Source organism: Telmatherina bonti, assembly GCF_933228915.1.
Source record: "Telmatherina bonti genome assembly, chromosome: 17".
Classification (NCBI taxonomy): Eukaryota; Metazoa; Chordata; class Actinopteri; order Atheriniformes; family Telmatherinidae; genus Telmatherina; species Telmatherina bonti.
In genome coordinates, this window is record NC_136615.1 from 22,706,075 (window position 1) to 22,728,574 (window position 22,500).

General features: G+C 38.3%; 1 protein-coding gene across 1 annotated transcript in view; it reads right to left on the bottom strand.

Moving 5' to 3' along the window:
• Positions 1–22,500, bottom strand: part of LOC306768749 (transmembrane protein 132C) — a gene marked incomplete at both ends in the record, with an annotated part of 172,219 nt that overhangs the window by 110,101 nt on the left and 39,618 nt on the right. The window contains one exon of the mRNA XM_079257173.1: positions 3,261–4,185. Within this exon, the coding sequence (XP_079113299.1) occupies positions 3,261–4,185 (925 nt within the window). The remainder of the gene's footprint in view (positions 1–3,260; positions 4,186–22,500) is intronic.

The following is a 22,500-nucleotide window of genomic DNA, read 5'->3' on the forward strand; positions in this document are numbered from 1 at the left end:
CTGAACTGTAAGATTTTAGCAGATATTTGCAACTTCTTGGTTTCCTTGATTTCATCCAAAATCAGCTTCTTCGTGTGATAATGTTAATTTTGAATTTTGAAATTGCACACATAAAACTTTCCTTCTGAACACCAGATGAAAATTCCAAATGTAAGGCCCCTTCACAAATTCACCACTTCATAAATTCATTATTGCCTGCATAAAATGTTTTTGGTGGATTATTCCCAGCTGTAACATGTCACCTGCATCTCAATGTCAGCTTCTCTTGCTAAGACAATGGCAAATTTGTATTTTACCATCCACCATTGGATTACGTTTACCTGTAAAATATTTAGCAGCTTAGTATCTCTAACATTAGCAGCTAATGCTAGGAACGCAGGCTCCACTATGTTTAACAAACTTTAGTACTTTGAAAATAACAGGAAGTGATGTCACCACACACATCCATACTCCAAAACAAATTTCATAATGGACTGGTGAATGTAGATGAGTCTTTTTGAATATTATAATTAAGAAACAGATAGCTGCATCATCTCAGATCATCATAGTAATCTGATTCCTCCCAAATACATGACTTTCATGATAATGGAAACAGGCTCAGTGTTGTATGAAGTTGTAGTTATTTGAGAGTTTTTAATATTACAGAAAAGAAGTTGTTGTTACATGAATCAATGTGAACGACTAGATATTAAAGCAGATTTCATCAAAGCCAAATAATACATGATATGTGTGGTTGTACCCAGCCCTTATGCTTTAGGATATGCTTAAAGAAAGCAGCTCTCAGAGTGTACCCTGCAATAGTTTGCCCCAAGTCAAAAAGTGTAGTTTAAGCCAAATTTAGATTAAAAACTGCACTGATACCATCTGACAACAGCCAGGGTACAAATAAAGGCTGTCCAGAGAGATTCTGATATGCTTTTGTCACAAGTTGAACTGGTGAATGAGGGGAGGGGGGGTGTTGAGATAATGGGAAAGGAAGGGAATAATCCATAAATAGTTAATGTTGCCTTAGCAGCTGAGAGAAGCACACCAAAGCTACTTAAACTAAGCTGTCCATAAACACACCCACACTACTGCTAACATTGGCTGGCAGTATAAAAACACATGCAGCACAAACTCTGTTCAATTGCAATGACAAAAAAAAAAAAAAAAAAAATGAAAGAAAGAAAGAAACACACTCCAGACCCTCAATGCCAGTGACTCAGTACTTAAATTTACAAAACTGTCACAGAGACATTGTAAGCTTAGAATATATTTGGAAGAAAGTTTACAGATAAGGAAATCCAAGAGCTAAAAGAAAAGCACTATTTTCCTTTTGTTGTCCAAAAATGTGTGATTATTATGCCTTTCTGAGAATCTATGTGTATGCATATTGTGTAGGAAGTGTGCTGATGCTGCGTACAGGCCAGGATGCTTTTACAAAACATCTTTCAACTCGGTGGGCTTTGCACCACATTCTGTAATGCAAAAAAAAAGCTTAACAAGTTGACAGGAGATTAATAATCAGCAGATGTTAAGTTTCAAAGATCAGTTAGCTGGGATAATGTAAGTGGCATAAAGTAGCCTGTGATTCCTAAACAGTTTTAGGCTTAATCTTTTTGGTAGCTAATGAAGAATGTTAGTCGAATTTAAAGCCTGCATCCTCCCCCAATGGAAAAAAAAAAAAAAAAAAAGCTGAACCTCTGAACGGATGGTGCACAACACTGTTGCAAAGAGGCACTAAAGGAAAAATACCACCTTCGAAGTTACCATTTACACACATGCTGACAAATGTGATAAACACACACTGCGAGTGCTAATACTTCATGGGAGTTTATCATCACTGGAGTGAGAAAAAAAGCAATGAGGCTTTTTGGCAGATTTCCTGCTCACCCAGGGTTGACAAATTGCCAAAGCCCTCTGTCACAGCTCCACTTTGAGGCTGCTAACTGTTTCATCTGCCATGATTTAGATCTTGGGCATAAAAGTAGCCTAGTGGAAATGCATGTTCCTTACACCTTAATTTGCATCACACAACATGGAGCAATTACAGTCACTTTGAATAGTAATGTGCGTGCAAGAGAGCTCAATGAATCAATACTTTGTTGCTGCTCTGTGGAATCACCTTAGATAAAAAATGCTCACTAACTTGCAATTTCGAGAGGGAGTATATAAAACAATTTAAATTAGTACCACAAAGGTGTAATTAAGTTGTTATTCAGGCAAAACAATTTACAGACAGATGTGGGTTGTATTGTGCTATGCACTCAAGCAACTAATATCCTTAACAGTCTATTGTGAATAAAATCAGTTTGTGTTTACAGAACAATTAATCAATTACAATTTTATTTCAATCTGTTTTTATTCCTTAAAAAAAAAAGGGTTAAGCACACTCTGATGCCGAGTAAGTCATCAGTTATGTGAAGTTGATATCGCTTAATCATCATTATGTGCCAGTCCAATTCCTCACCGTGATGAGACACTTAACTATGTGCATCTCCATCAATGCACATTGACAATTCAGGCTGTAAAGCATGGAAAGCCAAAGCTTTTATTTGACTGTTTGCGAATGCAGCGTTCCAACTCGGCTCATCCTCTCCAATTTGTTTGTTTTGTGTTATTTGAAAGACTTTTGGAAGTGCTGCCTTCACTTTTGGAAAAAAGATTCCTGATTTCAATGAGGTTTCGTCAGGTTAAATAAAGCACTGGTGCTACAGGTGAATTCAAGTGCCGTGTTTACAGGTGTGTCAAAGAATATACCAAAGAAACAAATCCTCCTTTTCTTGTTGATTCACAAAGGTGAATACATTCGAATGACTTTACCACCCAGTTTAATTGATTCTGTGTGTTGTGTACATGGTAAATGAAGCCAGCTGGTTACAGAAGAAAAATGCATTACCGCTGTCTTTTTGTTTATCATCGTTTTCTGGTTAATTGACTAATAGACAACATGAGCATGATTAATTGTCTAACTGTTGCGGGAACAGTAGAAATATGCCAATATTGTCAGTAGATTGGCAAAGGCCTTGGCAAGTTTAAAGCTTTTCATACACACATTTTCTAATCTCCCCTGCCAGAAATTACTCCCATGTTGCAGAGTATTTGGTTTTTACAAGCTGTTACAAATAACATTTCCAAACTACCACAGCACCTGCTCATAGGGAAATGGACATTACAGTGACTGATATCTGTTTTGTTGGCAAATTGTGACGTTTTGAAGACTGCCAAATTCCAAATTTGCGTCACACAACTGCACAGAAACTAAGAGGGTTTTTACTCACCTGAGGGTGAAAATTTGCACAGATGACAGTGTGGACAGAGCAAGAAAAGTTGAGACTGTCTCTCTCTGTCTGATGGGTTTAGAAGACGCCATCACCACAAAGTTATTGTCAAGCTTCAGCTCCGACAGCGGCTGAAACAGTCTGACACTCCCGATACGCTGCATAGGTGTGTGTCCTGCAAAGTAGCCCAGCGGCCGTTGCGGATCAGAGCGAACTGAGCTGCCCTTCCTTGAATCCTCTGCGTTACAGTCTCCGCTGTCTGTGGTTTGTACCATATAGTACAGCTCCACAGGAGTGCCCTGAGCCTGCTCTGACACCCTCTGTCTTCCAGGCCTCACGGTGGGCGGGCTGAACCAACTGGGCAGGGGCTCCAACTCAGCAACACATATCCCCAGCTCACCTTTTAGCCTGCAGGTCCCACGCACCTCTTGGGTCTCATGAAAGGCAAACATCCTGATGCAGGGAAGCTTATGGATGGCACTGTAATCATCCCAGTCCCTGCCTGCGATGTAGAACAACACCTGAACTTTTGGCCAGCTGGGGTGAATCCGCTCGCTGATGATATAGGTGTGGACCTTCCAGTTGAATGTAAAAAGAGGTGTTGCTGTTGCTGATGTTGGTGCCGATGATGAAGTGAAGGATGGTGTGTTAAAAGGCCCCGGCGTTGTCTGCAGCATCTCCAGAGGGACAGGCTGCTGGACAGACAGGGGTCCATAGCTAGCATTGATGAAAGGCGTCTGCCGGGCCTGGTGGATGAAGAAAGACTCTGTCCGAGCTTGAAGGCTGGAGTTCCTCATTAGGTCCTGGTTTGCCTCCAGTAAAAAGAACGCTGACTCTGCATTGAGGATTCGGTAGCTGACAGGCAGATAGATTGGCGTTGGGCCGTACCTCTGCAGGCCATCCAGGATTACCTTGCTGTCCACCACTGAAAGAAAGAGAACATGACAACAACTGATCAAGCTGTACATCCAACAACCTGGAACAATTGAGTGCTGTTACCTTTGTGGCTATATAGAAAAGATTTGCTGTCTAAACCCTGTCAAAAAAAATGGACAAGAAATCAAAGAGGAGAATGAAAAAAGAAAAAAAAAAAAAACGGATAAAAGAAACAATAAGGTGGATGGTGGCACCTAAAATTTAACATAACATTTGCATGCCTGGACTGTAACCTGAGACAATCACATCAACAGTCAGTTCTAGCAGTGATTGTTAAAGGGCTTGTTGGAGGCATTTTCATTTGATATCACTTTCATGAGCCACTGCTCTGATTTAAAATAATTCAAAACATTTGCATCTTTCTCAGTCGCTCTCGTATCAGGATTGCCCACATTCCCATTCCTCTTCAGTCTTTATTCATTAAGATGGGGAAACTCAGTCGTTTCTTGCTCTAATTCAATTTCTTTATCACCAGTTTTGTTTCCTGTCTTCCTTACTCATACATACTAAGTCTAATACGGGAGTGTGTTATAGGTCCTTTTAAATGAAACAAGTATTGTTTTAGTTCCTTCGACAGCCAAAACACAACCAAAAGGAAATTAGTATTAAAATCTAATATGTTTTAATCTGGAAATGCCAAAGCAAAGGTTTGTTTATACATGTCTTAATACATTTTATATGTTTTAAATGGTGTTTCCAGTGTTTCCTTTGTGGGAGCTGTCTGCAAATGGGGTGGAGGTGGTGGATAGGGTACAGGGCTACTGGTGCTTGCCATTGCGCTGCCCCAGTGCAAACGGCTCCTCGGATGGGGTTTCCACGACTAGTCCGTCTGCACTTAGCTTTCTCATTTAGATGTATCTAGAAAAGGGGGGTTGGAGGTATCTTTTTATATAATGTGTCTGTCTGTGTGTTTCCTTAATGTCTGATTTTAAACTGTAAAGCGCTTTGAGTTACATATTTTATGTTGGAAAAGCGCTTCATAAATAAAGTTTGATTGATTGATTGATTGATTTATAGGTGCACAAAGGTTAAAAGAGTTATGCTGCAAACTGTGTTTGGAGATGTCCTAAGCTATGTAAGGCTTCAGTCATTATCAAGGTTGTGTGCCAGAGATTAGTGAAAAGCAGGTAGAAACACAAAGTTATTTACTGCAGAGATCCTCATCTCTGGTCCTCAAGGCCACTGTCCAACAGACAGACAATGTTTACCTGCCTCAAAAAGGCAGTAGCAGACTCGTGCAAAGTTTGTCAGATAATGATAAGAGATAATGATGAGTGCACTTTAAATTGATATGTTTTAACTTTGGTGTACTTTGGTTTTATTTTGATATGCAAACATTGTTTTTAATCATATAAAGCACACTGTGTTTCTTTTGGCAGGAAAAGTGCTTTATAAATAAAGTTTGATTTGACTGATTTGTTTTGATAACTGACAGACCTGAAAACTCTGGCTTTATGACTCTGTTGATTACTTTTAGTATGTATATTTCTGAGGACGTCCCATCACTTCAGAACCTTTGCTTTTAGGGCATGGTGTGACGTTGCAGTTGAGTTTCGTTTTATGCATTGTGTCACACACTGGCGAGTGGATTTTAACACACCGGTCATTTTAAACTTACACAGTGACTGATTCAGCAAAGAAATGAAAGAAGATATTATCGAGGCAAAAGAGGAAAAGACAAGACAAGCATCAACATAGGCCTGACTTTTACTTTGTGGAGAGAGTTCACAGTGCAGGTAGGATGTATGATGGATGCTGAGCTAGTCGTTGTGAGGTGGTGAACTACTGAGAAAGTCTGCCAAAGATTAGTCGTACACCTTTAAACAGATTAATTTGCATTCTGTTTGCACGTGTGATGACTTTGATCTTTGTTTACATAATGACTCCTCTACTGACTCATGTGATCCACCATTACTCGTACAAACCCATTCCCACATATTTCTACAGAGATGCTTTGTCTTTCAACGCAAAACATGTATCCTTTGTATGTTTGTGTTCAGGAAAAATATTGACTTTTATCACAAAAGACACGTTGCCATCAATCCAATGAATGAAGCTTTTCATCTCTTCTAGCACGTCGCTGTAAAAATAAGTGCTACTGGTTTGTGGTTACCACACAGCAAATTCTCAAGCTAAGACCATCCAACCACATCAGGCCTCACATGACCTTAAAACCAGTCACCATCTCCCCATCCTGTAAATCCTCCCCGCCACCTCTGTCTCCTCACCATCAAGCATGGAGCTTCAGATATTTGGACTGATGGAGAAGCCCATTAGAGCCCATTGATTTCCTGTCCTGGTCCCTGCATGCTGTGGGAGACATGGCGTGGCAGTGATTTGTGACAGTCCACGGCCGCAGAGCAGTGACTTGCCAGATGCACAGAACCAGTCACAACAGCAGCGGCTCAGAAACAACAACGCATTACAGGGTCAACCCACATTAGTGTATAAAGTACAAGAAGGCCCTTACATAGTGTAGAATAATTAAAGCAGAAGCTCTTAAAAAAAGGAGAAAAAAAACATCTAGGAAGGCATTATGCAAATGGTAATATAAACAAGTGAAGGATGAAAACAGCCTTCAGTACAGAAATGCTTTCTTCAGTATGCAGTGCACCATTTAAGTTCTGCAATTTGGCAGATCTTTTCCATAATCATGGAAAAAGTTACACGTTTAATATGGTTCGACTGATGCACGAATGGCAAGAAATCAGCAATCATTCACACAGCTTCCTTTTCTTCCTATTTTTCCTCAGATAATTAAGACTTGTTCTAAGTAACGCATATGCCTCCACCACAGCTATGAAATTGTGTTGGTTGCCCTAAACAACAAAAAAACACCCACACGGCTGAACCTAATTACAAGCTTCTCTCTTCTTAATAATCATTTGCATTAATAGCAAAATGCCTGATGCCAACAAGTGCCACAAATGAAGATAATGAGAAATTATAAATCCAAATCAGCCTCACAGTTATTTAAGTAATTACATTTATCCCAGCATTCATGCTGAAGGTCTTCAGACTTTGCAGTGCCTTACAATGAGAAATACAAAAGGCTTTAACTGAAATAGCACACTGCGACTAACTGCTGTTACATAGCTCTGACTGCAGAATGATGTTTACCCTTCCAATGACCAAACCAAGAGTGATATAAAGGGGGGGGGCAGATCCATGGCTGATGCTGGATCATGCTTGTTACAGGCTGAGAGGATTTTCCTGTCTGTCCTTTTCTCGGGGGGACATGACACACTGTCCTAGTTTCTACTTACCATGACATACATGGAACTAAATATCTCATTATGGCATGAAAACGCTGTAATTTGTAACTTTAGATTTAGAATATGTTCCTCTCTGTGACATCAACAGGACGACTTAAATAGAGAGGCAAAGCCGGTGTGATTTGCAGCCCCGAGTCGCCCTTGGATTTCATGTCTGCAGCTACTATACTTGTAAATCATGGCTGCAGGACTGTTGCTGCAAATGAAAAAGGGAATGATTTGTGTAGATAACTTAACCTCTGTGGTAAATCCTGGCTGTAAACTCTTGCAGAGGATTTTTGGGCACTGTCAACCCCTCAGGAAATCGGATGAGGAGTCTGATCACATATCAAACATGCAGCTGAAGCGAGCCTCATCATTAGACAGATGTTAGATTCAGGATTTAATGTCTTGATGTTATATTTATGTAGTGTGAGCCAAGGGCCCACAGACACATGTGCTTATAAATTCAAATGTATTAAAAAGATTTTCCATGTCATTCCCACATCATGAAGATGATGGCGTGCACACACTCGGCTGCTCTTGATTTCTATATCCGAAGCAAGAAACTTTTAAAATAAACCTTTTTAAAAGAAATGGTATTAAAGCATTTAAGTCCCCGAGACAGATGTGTGGCTTCAAATCAAACCGTTTCTATGATCACCTGTTCTTTTCCCAGGTGGGTACAACTTCACCCAAGAAATATAATCCCTTCATCTTGCCTCCCCTCTCCTCCTCCTCCTCCTCCTCCTCCTCTTCTCATCCTATCTTTATCCTTCACCATGTGTGCATCAGCCACTCCCTCAAACATATTAAGTTGGCCAACTTCAGTAATACGTTAATCAAACAGATTTTCTTTCTATAAGACTTATAGAAGGAGAAGTGTTTGAGGGAAGAGGTGGGAAGACGTATAGAGGATGAAGTGAAGAGGTGGAGGTGTTGAGGGATTGTTTTTTTTATAAAAGTTGGGAAAAAGTGGCAGATTATGGCAAGAGGGATTTTATCTTTGCTGGAGGTCTTCAGAAACTACACAAGAGTTTGCAGTTTTTCAACCTGATTCACCAGCTTCTAAAATTTCTTTCTCTAAGCAGAATAAGCAGGCGTGCTTAGTGACTGACAAGTCAAACAAATGAGATCTAAATCCTGTCCAGCTGTCCTTTTATCAGCTATTTATATCAAACTGTTCTGTTTTCCTCCATGACAAGTCTGATATAAGAACAAAAATAGTTATTTTACAATAAAATAAGAAAAAAACTAGCTATTAAAGGGATCCTCTTCAGCTGCAAAGTGCATGTGTGAGAAAGTCATTCAAAATCTAAAGAAAAAAAATTATTTCTTGATAGAAATACTTAAAAAAGGCTTTTTTTTTTCTTTTTTGTGAAAATATCTGAAATCTTTAAGACTTTAAAAGTACATGAGTTGCCATTCCCTGAACTGACACCATCACAGCAAGACAAAGCCTGTAACACACCATCAATATGATCTTCCAGGATAAAGAGGTTGTTGGTGATTTAGCAATCGGCAAAGGACTGCTGCACATGTCCAACTTACACACTGAATCGATGACAGTGGGCTGCATTCATGAAGTGCTTTTCTCCTTTTATTTGACCATTAAATAGAACATTTACACTAGATACATTCATACAGCTCTTCTGTGTATATACAGAGCTATATAGCTATCACACACTCACCAACAAACACACTGTGACATTCATGTGATTAACAATACATATATTAATGTGGCATAGACACTTTAGACATTCTAGCATTCAAGTAGACACAATGAGCAAGTCATTTTGACTTTTATAAATGAATGGATTGACTGTTTTTGGAAAAAAAGAAAAACTCGTTTTAAAAGTCGATCAAATTTTACACCTCCCACAAAGTTTTGTTCTTATGCTTTGTTGGGGGTGTTAATTCAGTCCCTTCAGCAACTAGAACCCACACATTTAGCTCTTCTCATGCTGTGTTTTATTAATGGCAGACACATCCTCTTCCATGTGAATCCTGACATTTTAAAAGCTTTTCAAAACTCTAAATTTCTGTACATCCACAGGGTAAAACGTTAAGGAATGATCTTTACATGGCATTTTCTTATTGTTAAAACATTTGCTCAAAGCTGAAGCTCTATCTGTAGAGAAACTGCTTCGGGGACTTTAGTCACTGTCAATGGACTCGCTGTCGGAGAGTGTGAGAGGTAACGCTCTCACATTCAGCCAATGAACAATGGATAGAAAAGGGTTTATGGAGGAGGCCTCTTGGAGGGCTGGATATAAATGTCAGCTGCTGCCCAAAATGGAGAAATTGCCGCTGGCAAAGTCAGAGAGTTTAAAAGCCGTATCAAAGACAGAGTCTGATAAGCTCTTATGTGCACATTAAGGGAAGAGATGACTGTGTGTCTTCAACGCCAGAGAACAGCTCGTCACAGCTGAGTGACAAAAAAAAAGTCTACAAAACTCTTTCAAATAATCTTCTAGTTCAGGACTGGTTTGAACTAATCTTCTGGTTTTGGACAAATTTTATCAAATGTTTCTGAACTTCACAGTTTCGTTAAAATTCTTCATGTTTCTCAGCGCATGCCCTCGAGCAGAAAATCTACTTCACTTGCTAGCAGTATGATATCTCCGTACTAGCTTGGATGATATCTCAACACAAACGAAACACAAAGGAACACTAATCGCTCTAAGTGCCCATCACACGCACCCAGACACTGCAGGAGAACCAGGGCAGAGCAGAGAGCCCACTCCCAGCTGGAGGTTAATCGGATCACATAAAAGCAAGGCACACCTCATCTTTCATCACTAGGCAACACATTTATGCAGCAATCGATAGGGGAATCATATTTTCCCCTTTCAGAGAAACGAGGGAAAATGAAGTATTGTGACCTGACCGAGATGGATGTGGCAGGGTTTCATTTCTTACAGATATCAGCAATAAGTCTGATGCCTCGTGTTTCTTCAGAACTTGAGTTGTTTTCGCATCGGGTAAATCTTATGGCCCCCGTAGCTCCAAAATGGCCTCTGGGTCGTTTATGTCAACAGATTCTGAGCCTGAACATAAGAAGTTTACAGCATGCTTTTTATCTCTCTCTCTCTCTCTCTCTCTCTCCACAGCATCAGCCTCTCAACCCACCCTCCACACACACACACACACACACACACACACACACACACACACACACACACACACACACACACATACACACACACACATACAGTATGATCAAAAAGATAAACATATATTTGTTCTTTGCTGTATTTCTTTAAGACTGTTAGGATGCATGTACAGAATGCAAGAACAGCTTTAATCTAAAAGCATTAAAAAACTATCCTTATCAAATCAAACTTTATTTGTATAGCCATTTTCGTGCTTAAAAACAATAAAGTGATTTACATTATAAAACAATTTACATCAAAATAGATAAAAAAAACTAGCACACATACACCTCCCCTTTCATCCACCCACAACCACCCTCACCCATGCCCTATTAGCCCTATTAGTTAAAAGAAGAAACAGAAGGCCAGGTGCATTTGTACCAGATGTGCACCAGATAAGGAAATGATCATAAATAAGCACTTATTTGGAAATCAAAGCTAGATTTTGTTATTAATGGATTCAGTCAGGGCAGTTTCAAATGATAAAACCTAAAGTAAAAAAAATATCTTTCTGAGAAATGCCTTTTCATGTGAAATATGTTTGAAATTATATTTTTTAAAAACAATTCAAAAGATATATTGCAGGCAATGTCCTTGAATAACTAATTAAAAAAGTCAATGAAGCATCCTGAAATTAAGTAATTAGAAGCATTTTGGCACATTTAATCATTCTTTGAATATGCTTTGTGCCATTTGTACATCTAGAAGGTGTAATCATTCTTTTTTTTTCTTCTTCTTCAGTATAAAACAACCACATTATAGCACCAAGGACGCAGTGAAATAGAGGTTTAAAATTTCCTCCTTTTCTCTGCAGGGATGGAGATGCAGAGGGGGCATATTATATGGTTGAAACAAAGCTGAAAATGAGTTGTATAAGTTGTCATTTCTTCACCAGCACGTGCATTACAACACAAGCTGCAGTGATTCAATTCAAACCAAAAAGTAAAGTGCTGCAAATGATAATTTTTAAAATCTGTCACCTACTCGTCAATCCCTGATAATAACATGTATTTGTGTAACTGTTACTCTGAAGAAATGGGAAATAAAGAAAAGACAAAGGAAGGGAAAAAAAAGAGAAAAATTCTTCCCAGTGGGTATTAGTTGTTCACGGCTGGGGAGATTTTCCAGCAGTTCTTTTGTCTGCTTTAAACCCCCTTTTTTTCCTCCCACTTATACTATGAGGTATCACATCTCCCTGGTGAAGGTACTCAGCTAAAGCAATGAACAGCACTCAGTTAGCTGTGTAGAGGGGAAACAAAGAACTCACAACTTTCTGCCTTGAAGACACATTTGGGACACGAATGGGCCTTTTATGACACTTCCACTCTGCCCATTGCCTTTGGGCCCAGTGTTGTGCACTGTACAGTGTTAGAAAGGGAGGGGGTGGAAACTGCAGTTTAGGGAGTCACAAAGGAGCTTCTAGTTTGTTTGGATGAGACATAATAGAAGACAAGCATTCTTACAGGGACGAGAAATGTGCTGAGCAGAGCAGAGCGCCAGTTAGCCTTCGTACGAGGGCACCCACAGGGGTAATCGAAGCTTCAAGTTTAACTGTCTGGGCCCTCCTGTTGTCATTTAGGACCACGAATTGCCTCTGTGAGCTCATGAATGTGCCGAGTTCTCCCTCTCTGACTGAAGTAACTACACTTTGAAAGCTAGTCAAATAGTGACAGTGACAGATGATGCAGTGTCGTACTCAGATGGAGGGAGACCCCATGCCATAAATAACAATGACTCTCTGCACACGGTAATCATATCCAACTGAATCCATTTGAGGTACACTGTGTATTATACACTGGAGAAGCTTTTGTGTGCAAATATATAAAATCAGATGCAGTTAAGTGAGAAAGAATAATGCAGTGAGTTGGCAAAAAAAAAAAAAAAAAAAGCAAGGTGAGTAATGTTCTGGCATTTCCAGCAAGGTTACATTGCATGTAAGTCAATGGACCTTAGAGATCTGGCACCACTGCTGCTTTTGTAACTCAGACAATGCAAATTGTAACATTAAGTCTGTTGCAGACATTGGAGGAATTCAACATTTACTTGCATTACTTCCTACCTTTGAAGGAGAGCATGCAAAGTTATACCAATTCTAAAAGTTTTATAGTTGTAGGTACTGCATAGTATTTAATGAATAATTTTTGGTATTATATGCAACTGTGGTTGTATAATAAAAATATGTCTAAATATTCTCTGACCTTTACAATTCATGGCATAATAATGACAACCTACAAATTATCAGGACATTCAGGAAATAGATGTGAACAGCTTGTGCGTAATATATCTGTGTAATAGTGGCTAACACAATCCTTCCTGCCAGCCATCCTCAATTCCAAAACTAGGTTTTAAATACGTTCTGCATAATGTTCTGTTCAAGCATTCAATATGAAATGGAAAATTATTAATAAAGAGCTGACATAATGCTCACATATTTTATTTTTTGCATTAAAGCAACTATACAAAAGCTTTCAACCCTAATACTCTGCTTCTGACTTGTTTTAATGGCCCATGAACATTCATTAGCTGCTTCAGTGTCACATAAGGACAGAAATGTAAATAAACAAATCTTATTTATAGAGCTGCTTCTGCTATATTTTGACCCAAAAGTGTCCAACTTTCAGCCCATAGCCAATAACATATAGGCGAATGGAGAAAATAAGAAAGCTGCTGATTCACTATTAATGTTGATGATGGTTAAAATTCATCTTCTCACTTACATTAAGATTCCTTCAGAAAGATATGTCATGACTACAGTTAAGGTCTGCTGTTTGAATCAGGAAGCACAACCAGTTAGACAGCTGTTCTGCAAGAAAGTCTGATGTCAATCAACTAATGTCATCCATGTGAGAAAACTAACTAACACACCAGTAAAACAACTGTTACTGGCACAACACTTTATCATAACTTTGTAAACCACCAGCAAGTTTGCTACTAACTGGTTTGTTTGATCAGACTTACTGGCTTTAATGTCAGAGATGTGAAAGCAGTGAAGCTTACCACAGCTTCTGCTATCGTCATCAAACCACGTCATCATTCAGAGCAACTGATGAAGGTCCTGCAGTAGAACATATGCTAATCATCTCTGGACCTTTTGTAGATGTTTTTTCTCTTAAATCAATGTTTCTCTGCACCTCCTCCTGTGTTCTCTCCTCCACTCTGAGAGGTAGCTAAATCCACTGGCACAGTCAAATTAAAGCAAATAAAAGAATCTCATTGGTTAAGTCTGGACTCAATCAAGAACAGAACCAATGGGCAATAGATCAATGGGCTGGTGTTAGGAAAGACAGTTCTAGAAAGAAATATTATGATAAATGAATTGCTCAGCCACAGGGACCACAGAGAAAGGGGACAGTGTTTAAACATTTTAGGCTGACCCACACTTAGTTAGTTGGCTGCCATAGAAGTCTTTAGATACTGTTTCCAATCTAAACATTCACTGCCAAAGATGCCAAAATACATAAAAGAACTCATTTAGCTGTTTCTATAGTTAGAAAAGCAATTTCATCAAACGTGCGTCAAAACGTCCACAGAATACACGCTGCATGCACTCGACCATATCGGCCATCCATTACTGTACTCCCAGAACTTTCTGTTGGCCCTAAAAGATAAACCAAAATGCTCCAAAACACTGGCAGTATGGGGCTCTCTGCTATGACAATGGCTGGCAACTGGTTAAATGGCCTATATGTCATAGTATTAGTGAAGTCAGTGAATTGCTTGTTCTCTATTTTCTTTTTGTTTGTTTTTTGTTTGCTTGCTTGTTTGTTTGTTTTGCATTGTTTTCTGTCACAGTTAGGTGAGGTAAGATATGCCAGCTATGGAAGAGGAAATGCAAGTGTTTGTATTTACTAGGAAAATGTGAGCAACACTCCTACTCTCCCTTATGCTCTCCTCCCACTCGACGTGCACATTATAATGTGCACATCTCGTGCACGATTCTACAAATGTCTTACGGTGAATTTACCGCTTTGCTTGCATCACAGGTGAATGACTTTTTTTTTGCATTGAAATCTCATGCAAATGAAAGCGTAACAACCTATTTATCTCACAAACCTTGTCAGTTTACCGTAATATGCATGATTATGATGGGTTATGATGTTATATTACAAAATTGGCCACTGCGATTGAAAGTGATGGTGTGATATAAAGTGGCTTGAGTTTGCTTTTCCAAATAAAGTTTGACTGTGCACTAGACTGAGCTAACAGGACTTAGTCAAGTTATGGCGTAAATATCATTATGCATTATACACTGTATCGAGTCACAGAGGTTGATGTGGTCAGATCGCCAGAGGTAAATCCAGTAATCCAACAATCCAGGATGTGGCACTAAGATTTACTTGAGAACTATCGTGCACACGTTAGGAGAGAATATGTTATTGCTATTGCAATGCCCCTTCTTAAGCAATTGGCAAAGAAAAACCATCACAGAAAGTTTAGAACCTAGTTAACATTAGCACCTTCCATTAACTAAATGGGCCTGGACTCCTACACATGCGCAATCAGGAAGTTTTTTTTTTTTCTTTATGTTAATAAAATGATCTCTTTTGCCACATAAATTATTGCATAAAATGAATTTTTCTGAACAAAATCAAAACTATAGTGAGGTATAGTCCCTTTAGGTAAACTGTACATTTTTAAGGTATGATATATATATTCCAAATACAATATGTTAGATAATACATATCGCTCAAAAATATATGTTACTAAATAACATTTCCTTCTTCCATTTATGTGTTTGTGTGATTAGAGTTCTACATTTTGGGCTGGTGGATAAATGTACCAATTGCACCCCTGTGTAAGACTGAGCTGAGACAAACAGCAATAGTTATACATTAAGTAATCATTTTTCACGTCACTCTGAAAACATTAATCTCTGGATGAATGTTTTCAGAGTGACTAGTTCTCAAACTTTTTAGAGCTTCTAAATTGGGGGGCCAGCATACGACTGAATGCCTTACAGGTAAAACGCACCCATCAAACAATTTGCACAAACGTTCCATCACTGAGGAGTTTATAATTCTTTCTTTACCTATATGCTGAGTTGCCAGCCAGATTACATGTAAAGATTCCCTTTCAACAAAACTTATCAAGCCGACAGTCGCAGTTACGTTTGAACCCTTCACACACTAACTTCTTGGATTAATAGGTCTCACCGTCATCTTTAATTATAAGTCATTTGCACAGAATTCACCTGTTTGCTTCATCTTTCCTCTGCAGTTCAATAAAATCCTTTCTGAACTCGCCTGTTCTCATCAACCAGAGATTTATTTTGTCTTTGATGGCTTATCCACCTTACTTCTGTGCCAGACCATTTAATTTTCCAGTGAAATCACAAACCTTTGCGAATAGAACTGGTATTATCTGCAGAATGTACCTCCCACAGCACTCTGTTGTACCTTTCTTGCCAATAAAGCAAATCTGAATTGAAATCCGCATGTCTCACATGGCGCTACTTGTTGCTATGCAACCATTAGCTCTCACAAGTTGTCATTCCTAACCTGACAGATGCTTGTTAGGGGAGTGCAGTGTGGTATCGTAGTGGGGCACTGTAATAAGTTTAAGCTTTAGGGAGGGCAGTCATTTCCTGGATAGAGTTGTCACTCCTCGGTTAGTCAATACTGCATTTAGGTTCCTCATTTCAAAACTCTTTAAATCAGTTAAAGTTAAAATGTCAGTCGTATCTTCTACATTTCTTGAGATAAATGTTATCATGGCCAAAACATATAAACATAATATAAAATAACTTGACATGTCCTGGCTGTTTCAATATAAAATAGGGTTTGTATGTTAGGATGCTAATTGGCCTTTGAGCTGCACTTTGTGAACCAAGATTTAAGACAACTCCGCATAATGATTCAAAGCACAATTATTCTGAATGTAGTCCACAGATGTTTGCTCTGTGGTTGGTGGATGGCTGTAATTGCACATTTTTTTTTTTTTTTTTTTTTTTTTTACAGCTCAAGGATCTGTATCTATGGCCTCATGGAGGGAGGATTTAAACATGAGCTGGAGGAGGGTTGTTAGGGGTTGTGCACTACAATCTGATGAGCACTCTACGTGTGAGAGCACATGTTAAGATTTATAGAGTTGGGAGAAGAATGTCCAATGATCAGACTGCTTTTTAAAGACAGCTAAAGCACAAAAGAGTGCTGTTTCAGTAAGGCTGAAAGACAAATCCCAACTTTTTTTTTTTTTTTCTTTTATCATTCATATTTCCATGCATGACATGGAGCGTTTGTGTTTTAAATTTACAGTATGTGTGGGAAGTCTTTTTCAGTCTAAGTTTATGTGTGCACAAGTGCACTTTTATGCCTGTGCACGTCGCCGTGTAAGGATCTCCACTTGGAACTCCTTGTAGACCACTGGCATGCAGCCTGAGGCTACATCCTTCAATAGGTATTTTGATTTTGAGCTTGCATGCACCCTACTGGTCAAACTTTAGATGATCATACGTTTAGTCTCTAAAGATCCAACTGTGATATCTGTGACTATGGCCCAAAAACTTTTTTTTTTTTTTTTTTTTTTTTAAGATTTAAGAATGTGTGTAAAGCGATGCCTCAGGCAGAGATACAGTGGTCTGTGTTGATCAGTGGCTCTGGAGGAGAGTTGTGTGCCTCTGACAGCACCGAGGTGGTAAACAGCTTGGAAGAAAGGAGCCTGGTCTCCCATGGCCCTGAGGAAGTCCACTGCACGCTCCAGCAGGAGCTGAGGGAGAGAACAGACAGTCATTTCGCAGCTGCTCAGAAACTCTGAAATGAGATGAACTCCGAGGTCTCTCTCCCTGCAGCAAGAAATGCTCATGGCATGCATTTCTTTATCCATATCCTCCCCAAAAAGTGCCACAGAGAATTTTGAATCTTTGAGTGAGTCTGGTGGTTAAGGGAATAAGCAGGAAATGGAAATAAGAATGCCAAGAGAAAGGCTGTCTATCATTTTCTCTCAACGCTCAGACCAAGTTTTATCTGTCAGCCCCATCCATCTCGGGCCAGATTTTGTTGCTAACAGAGGCTATGAAAGGTTTAGTCAGATAATTACCTTGTGATAGCCTTGGGTTTTGCTGAGAAAAGGCTTTTCAGAGTTTCCCTATTTTTTATAGCTAATCATTAAATAGGATGCTGCGCATCATAAAATGCCTCTAAAACACTGTCTTCAGTACATCACTCACTGAAATACTGGTGATATGGCGTCCCAAGGTTACCCATATTATATGCAAGCAAGATAAATCTGAAATAAATCCAAGTCTAACGCAGACCCTCTGTGATTTAATCTCCTCATATGTGTGAACCATATGAGAAAGTTTTTTATTTATTTATTTTTCTTTGCTGGCACCTCTTTCACATAAGCAAAGGGCAGTCATAACATTTTAAGGAAATCATTGAAAAAAAAAGTTAGTCTGAGACACTTCAGTTAGATGCATACCCTTGACTCAAAGAATATAACAATACATTTAATGAGTAAAATACTTGATCTTGTTGCAGCTGTGTTGTCCTCCTGAGAAAAAATAAAAAATAAAAAAAAATAAAAACTGGATGTTTCACTTGATTCAAGTGTCTTGAAAAGCTCATACAAAAATTTATTTGAATTTTGAAATATACTTTTAATTCCTCAAGGGGAAAAATGTGTTTTATTCTCGGTTTTACTCATTTTATGCATGTTATAGTATGTATTTATTCAAGTCTGGACTCGAGACATGATTGAAGTAGCTTAAATTCTGTCGCTCAAGACACTGAGTCTATTGCTCAATGTAAAACTCAATGTAAGACTCCATGCTGAGTGACAAAAGCTTCCAAAACTTCTAAGACACCTGGGAGCCCAATGCCAGTGGAATTCTTAAATAGGACTTATCATCTTGCATTACATCAGCTCGGTATCGTTCAGCTCCCTCGCCTTTTGCAGTGATAGGTATTGAATAAAAGTGAACAATGGCATACAATGTCATTTCCAAGGACAGAAAATATTCCACATAAAAGAACGTCAAATACCTTATTTCTAAGAATTCAAAGTCACTTGTTTTAATTAGCTCATTGCTGGTGAAACATGTTGGCCTAAAGTGACAAAGGGTTATAAGACCACAGTTACAAGACATTAACAACATGGACATACTGCAGATACATAATCACCACTAGAAATAAAAGTGTATATATTGAAAGATCAATATTTGAGCAGCATGTGGCCAAAAATTGCAATGAAACCAACAGCTGAACTCTGAAATCAATAAGAAACTATAATATATGGCTTATGCATTAAAGAGAATCTTATTGGCACACAATGTTAATGAAAAAAAAAAAGAAGAATTTGATGTTTTCATAACAAAGTGGAACTGTATGTTGTATTGTTGATCACATATCATGATAAAGTCCACAACATGTTGATATGCTAACATTACTACAAACCTTTTAGACGAGATTTGCACTCACATTCAGAATAAGCAGATGTTTTTTTCATTCGCTGTCTCCAAAAAAGATGAATAAAATCATATTTGGGTTATTCTACTCATATTTTTGTTTGTTTCTGTAACACTGAGACACCTCCCATAGTGCACGTGCATATGCTGTGCTACATACAGTGCACTATATGTAAAAGAAACAATAAGAGCTCATTCTGCCTTATATGAGACATAAAGGTCAGTATGAGCATTATAGCAGAAAACTGATTCCAATCTGAGCAGAAAAATAGGAAGCATGGCTGCTGATGTTGAAGTAATCTCAGTAAAGAAATAAAGAACATTTCTATGCATTAAAAATTATGTTTCTAAAGAAATCCCTCAGGTGTTGCAGTCACAGCATGAGCTTAGCAGTTTTTTGGGGGGATTTGTCTATCTTGCAGATGCATAGATTGAAATGAGTTTTACTAAATTGGATGACAAATAAGGGATGATTCATTTCAGAAATGAAGGCACCAAAATGGTTCATAAAAAGATTCTATTTTGGAGATTGTATCATTAGTCATTCGACTAAAAGTGCACTAATGATTAAGCTTTATCAAGTTTCCAGAAGTTTTAGTAAAATTTCCTTGTAAGTGGCAATACAATTGCTTCAAGCTTGCATTTATTTTTGGTCAAATGTAACATAAAATGTGCATATACTCTTGTACTAATGGCTGTCTACTTCGCTACTGCACCCTTCAAGACACAGCATTAACCTTAATGACTTAGAGAGGACAGTAATGTCTGAAACAATGAATAGGTGAGCCTGAATTGAGACGTTTTGGGGACAGGACATGCCATGACAAAAAGAAACCATTTCAACTTTTCACATGAATTTGCTTTGATATGCTACTTAACTCCTTTCTAGGCTAATTTAGAAAAGACTGAATGTAAAATAACTAAGCTTTAGTAATTCTAAAAACTCCCTTAAAGGTGGAGTATATAATATTTTCAATATTTTCAAAATAAACTAATAAAAAAACCACAATCATAATTAGATAGTTTTTTTAACATGTAGGTTCCAGTCTGTCCATATTTGATGCATTATTAAATTACAAGTTTAATTAATGACAAAAAGCACTTTTTTTTTTACTGGTAGGCAAACTTTTAAGAAGGGTCTTTGTCATTAATTAAACGTACATACTCCACCTTTAAAAGCCTCATTGTTCAAGGTCTTCAGTAACCAAATTGTTGTCCATTTACACTAATTAATATCCTACATTATGCAGATTTAACAGACTAATGGTGTCACAGTGGCTGGAGGGAGGTGGACCCAAATGCAGGAGTCGGGGCGCCAGTCTACAGAACTCAGGTTTATTCGCAGGGCAGAGCAACAAAATGACAATTAACAGAATGACAATGAACCAACAAACACAACTGAAACCGAGGGGTATAAATACACAGAAAAACCAAACAAGAAACAGGTGAAGCAAATTAACTAAGTGAACGCAGGTGAACTCAATGACCAGGAAATCAATAAAGCTAAACAAACAAACAAGGGAACCAAACAGGAAATACTACCAAAATAAAACAGGAACCCAGAACCAAGGAAAAAGCAAACCACCACATCATAACAAATGGACAATCTAATAAATCACCATCACAATACCTATTATGTCATTGTTTCAATACAGACTACAGTAATTCTTGTATTCTCAGAAGATGAAAGCTAATAATCAAAATTATTTACATTTAGAAAATAATGAAGATCATGCGATTTGCAGGAATTCTGCACACTGTTAAAAGTAATGAACCAGTATCAAGCAGCACCTGCTGATGAAGAGCAGTTTGGGTCAGTGGAATAAAACCAGCCTACAATTGTTGAATCAGGACTGACCACATGGAGTGCCCTGACATTTTGTACTTTAGGCCATACACATGCAGAGTTTTTGTCCCTCACAACAAATATCTATTGGTAAACACTTTCATGCCATACTGCAGTTTCTATCCACAATGACATTTAATCCATAGGCGGAACCTTCTAAATTTTTGGCTAAATCTAACGCTGTTGCCATAAAAATCTCAGACTGCAGTTTTTTTTAGGTTTTTTTTCTGCCTTATCCATTATTATTTTTAATATTACCCAGTTAACCATAAGAGGAAAAGCCAAGTCCTTCTGTTTATTTAAATCAGCAATATGGCTGAGTAAGAAGAGCCACACAAAGCAAAAATTACTTTTGTTTCACTATGGACTCTAATGACTACACTTCCATAGTTTGTCTACTAATTTAGTCTCTTAGCATGGGGATGAGGGCATTTGGGCGTGAGTGCATTGGTATTCATACCACGTGCCTGGGTGTCCACATAACAGAACAGGCTCTGAGAGAAAAGCACTCTGTTGATGAGAACAGATCAATATCTGAGCTGCCTATTATTATCTTCAACCAAACTGGGAATCCAAAGTGATTTTCCCAAGTTAATGACCTTTCCTAAATACCAGAGAAAGAACTTGCTTGTTTCTGTTAGTTTAAATCGATCTGACACAGAGTACGTAGCCCTCGACAAATTCACTGTATTAATAAGATTCTCCTTTAGTTTGAAAAGGCTGCCTAACCGAAATATCTAAACCAGAGGGAACGGACGCATTCATCAGGGTAAGAACCACAGAGAAGATAAAGGCAGAAAACAAAACAAAAAAAGACAAATATAACGTTTTTTTTTATCTGTTTACTGCAACTGATTTACATGCATTGAGGCTCATACTGACTGGCTAGTTGCTTTTTAACAACCCAGCTGAGCAGTCCGCGAGCATCATATTGGGCATCATGCCTCACAACTCTTGGCAGCTCGGTATTGCTCCCCTGGCCACTAGTAAGCTCTCGTTGTTTTTATATTCTCACTTCAGCAGCAAGAGCCATCAAAGATGAAAGCACAGTTGCTCTTTGTCACACAGAGACAACAGTCATGAAATTTTAACAGCTTGAAGTACTGATCTAGAAGTAAAGGCAAAAAAAAAAAAAAAAAAAAGTCCCTGAGCAGAGCTTGAATTCACTGACACAGATTCAGGCAAATAAAATGCAAGAGTCAGTCTATAAATGGAAAGATTACTGTTACAGTGTCCCATATCAAGAGATCATAAAATACAATGGATAAACAATTTAAATGGCCGCAGCATTCCTCTTTTTAATTGAGGCACTTGCCGTGCTTGGTTGGTTGTCATTTGCAGCAAATTCCAACACAATGAGTTTTAACAACCAAAACATTGCACCGCTTTGCTGAAATATTGCAAATGTGTTATTGCACTGCCTTGCTGTTATTTTAAATTTAAAAAAAATTTTTTAAAAAATCAATAGAGTGAAAAACACTATTTGACGTTAGGCATTGGAGAGAACGTCACTAACTCTGACGAGATAAAACCATTTTAATCTCTATCATTCCTAATCTCTTTCTCAAAGGTGACATGCCCAAGAGGACTGAAACACATAACGCAATCAGACAGCAAAATTTCTCTTTGATACACAGATGCTACG